This window comes from Fukomys damarensis, unplaced genomic scaffold, assembly GCF_012274545.1.
Source record: "Fukomys damarensis isolate Sample0158 unplaced genomic scaffold, DMR_v1.0_HiC HiC_scaffold_4, whole genome shotgun sequence".
Lineage (NCBI taxonomy): Eukaryota > Metazoa > Chordata > Mammalia > Rodentia > Bathyergidae > Fukomys > Fukomys damarensis.
In genome coordinates this window covers 43,385,435-43,388,055 of record NW_022900916.1, presented here as the reverse complement: position 1 = coordinate 43,388,055, position 2,621 = coordinate 43,385,435, and the positions used below count along the sequence as shown (strand labels likewise).

Sequence of the window (2,621 nt, the reverse complement as noted above, 5' to 3'; positions counted from 1 at the left end):
AGGAGACAGAGAGAAAGCCAGGACCAACCTGGGCCTTGTGGAAGGGAAAGAAAGAAATGGAAAGAAGTAGAGAAAAGGTTAAACATTTAGAGAAAGAAAGCAGAAGGGATGAAAGAGAATAAAGTTCACATTAAGAATGTTACATAGTGATGCTGGTTATTAGTATTAATTTGTACCAGGGCATACTTCCATTTGCCCAGGACTCTTGATGTACCTTGTGCTTCAGACAGACTCTAGGCCCCAGAACTTTATCTTTAGAGCCCTCTTCAGTGTAGGGCTCCTCAGCATCAGTGCAGTGAAATGAATACAGACTATTCCGTAGATGATGGAATCCCAAACCCAGTACCAAGGTGTTCTCTTAGATCTAATGCCTAAAATGCTGGGTACTACAGTCAGAAAGTAAGCAGTGAAGAAGATAAAGAAGACAGCAAGAGACCTTAGGGCGGTAGAGTGAGCTCTCAGGTTGGAGTTAGAGAGGCCAGTGTTATGCAGTTTCATTTGTTTCCAGTGCTGGATCAGAGAGGCCATCAGCATGGTGGTGGAGACCAGAAACAGGAGAAAGGGAATCGTCAATACAACTATTTTATGAGCCTTGGAAAAATACTGCTCAAACATTTTAAGTCTCTCAATCAAAGTGCTGTTTGTGGGTAAATGCTCCATGAGGTTAAATTCCATCTGGATGCGATTCTTAATAGCTGAAGGGATAATCGCCACACAAGAAATCACCAGAACACTCAGTAATAACCAGGGAACAAATCTCAAAATTCTCCACCTCAGCCAGAAGAAGATGGGATGGTTGATCGAAGAGACCTTGACACAGTAGAAGACAGCAAGCAAGCTGGTCAACCAGAATGTAAGGGTATTAGTGAATTCCCAGATGATGCCTGTGTTCCATATCCCACAATTAAGGTTAAAATAGGAGCAAAAATTGTGCAGTATTGATGACCACTGTTGACAGAAACGACAGATGCCCAGGCTGGTGAGAATCATTTCCACAGGTGACAGTCTTTTGACCAGAACCCACTCTCTGCCCAGAACTGCAACAGTGAAGCTGCTCTGTGCAATTATTATCAAGGACTCAAGCACATAGATGATGATGAAAAAGATAGTGAGTTGTTTAAGTACCATCCTTCTATTCTGAAGTACGTTTCTGGAAAAGAATTAGAAGCTCTGCATCAATCTGTAGTTGGGAAATAGGTTTCTGTTCCCACCACTGTCCAGTAAATGAAAGCACATCCTTCTGGATGCAAATGTTCTACAGCTCATTTTTGACTGTCATTTTCCTATCTATAGGATTTGGTTATGCTTTGCTTGATGCTTTGTTACTACATCTGGATAAAGAAAAATATTTTTTGAATGTGGATTCTTTCTCCTAAGATGATTTGATTATTTCCATAAAGGCATACTTACATCATAACCATGGTACTTATTTCCTTTTTTATCCTTTTTAGTTTATTTCCCTGTCTTCTTTAAATAATATCTTTTTTAACCTAAAATTCGAGCCACAGTAAAGACAAATCCTTCACTTCCCGTTCATGTCCTGGGAATGCTTCTGTTCTGTTGAAAGCTAACCTCAGAAAGCCCTGTGTTACCAGCTTTCTCAGCAGCTGCTAGAGGACACTATGACCAAAGTGTGAAGGTAAATAAAAATGATAACAAAGTCTTTTGTCTGAGATTCCACAAACAAAATGGCTGGAATCCAAGGCAAGTATCCTCATCCAATGCAGTTCACCCTAATAATTGTCCACTGAATTCCCCAATTCAGAGACTCAAACTCCAAATAAATCGCTGCACTCTTCTTTGAAGACAAATTGTCCATAGATACTGCTTTTCTGCCAATTTAAATGCCTTGAGCATATGCTCTATACATTTTTGGAAATTGTTTTTGTTCTATCAATATCACTGGTTTTTTCTCTCTTTTCATAGCTTGGTTACTTTTGTCATTTCTTACAGATAAGTTGAGAGAGAGGCCTTTTAATACCAGTAAAGCACTTCTAAATAGTAGGCATTGCTTCAGAGCTATACAGGCGGGTTAGAGAAGGAACACCTTTTTCTTTGGTTCAGGACAAGTATTCCAAATAGTAAATATCTAATTAGTGGCTTCCAAAGTGAGAGGTGAATTCTAGTAATTATTACCTGGTGAAGGAGACAGAGTAAAAATTACCGACCATGCATGTGATAAACTCCAAGCCTGTGTGGACATTCATTCAAAGAAGTAAAAACAGGAACAGTTTAATATGAAGATTAGAATTCTTGAAAATGAAATAAAAACACCCCTTAACCTATGGTGCAAAGGAAAGCAATAGCTTTAAAACTTCTACTAGAAAACGGAATGAAAATTAAAAAGCATCTGCTTTGCATTCTTAATAAAATTCAAGAAATAGGAAATAAAAAAAGAGACAATGAAATAGTATCCTCTGATCAAAAGATTAATTGGTTGAGATATATCCAGACATAAGAAGGAATGAAATATAAACTATTGTTTAGTAAAATATGCAATGATAGCTTAAATGTCTGCCTTATGTTCCATGTACACTACAAACACTGTCTTTTTGGAGTAAACTTGTAATGCCGGTGATGCTCTAACGCTCTAAGGGATCCTTCAAACACAGCCACCATGC

The 2,621-nt window shown here is 38.3% G+C and overlaps 1 protein-coding gene across 1 annotated transcript; it reads right to left on the bottom strand.

Moving 5' to 3' along the window:
• Positions 1-222: 222 nt before the first annotated feature.
• On the bottom strand, positions 223-1,128 carry Tas2r16 (taste 2 receptor member 16). Its single transcript, XM_010635376.1, has one exon. The coding sequence runs from the start codon at positions 1,126-1,128 to the stop codon at positions 223-225; it is 906 nt and encodes a 301-aa protein (XP_010633678.1).
• Between the last annotated feature and the right edge of the window lie 1,493 nt (positions 1,129-2,621).

Coding starts and splice junctions, on each gene's coding strand:
- Tas2r16 (XM_010635376.1), bottom strand. CDS start 1,128: ATGGTACTTAAACAACTCACTATCTTTTTCATCATCATCTATGTGCTT.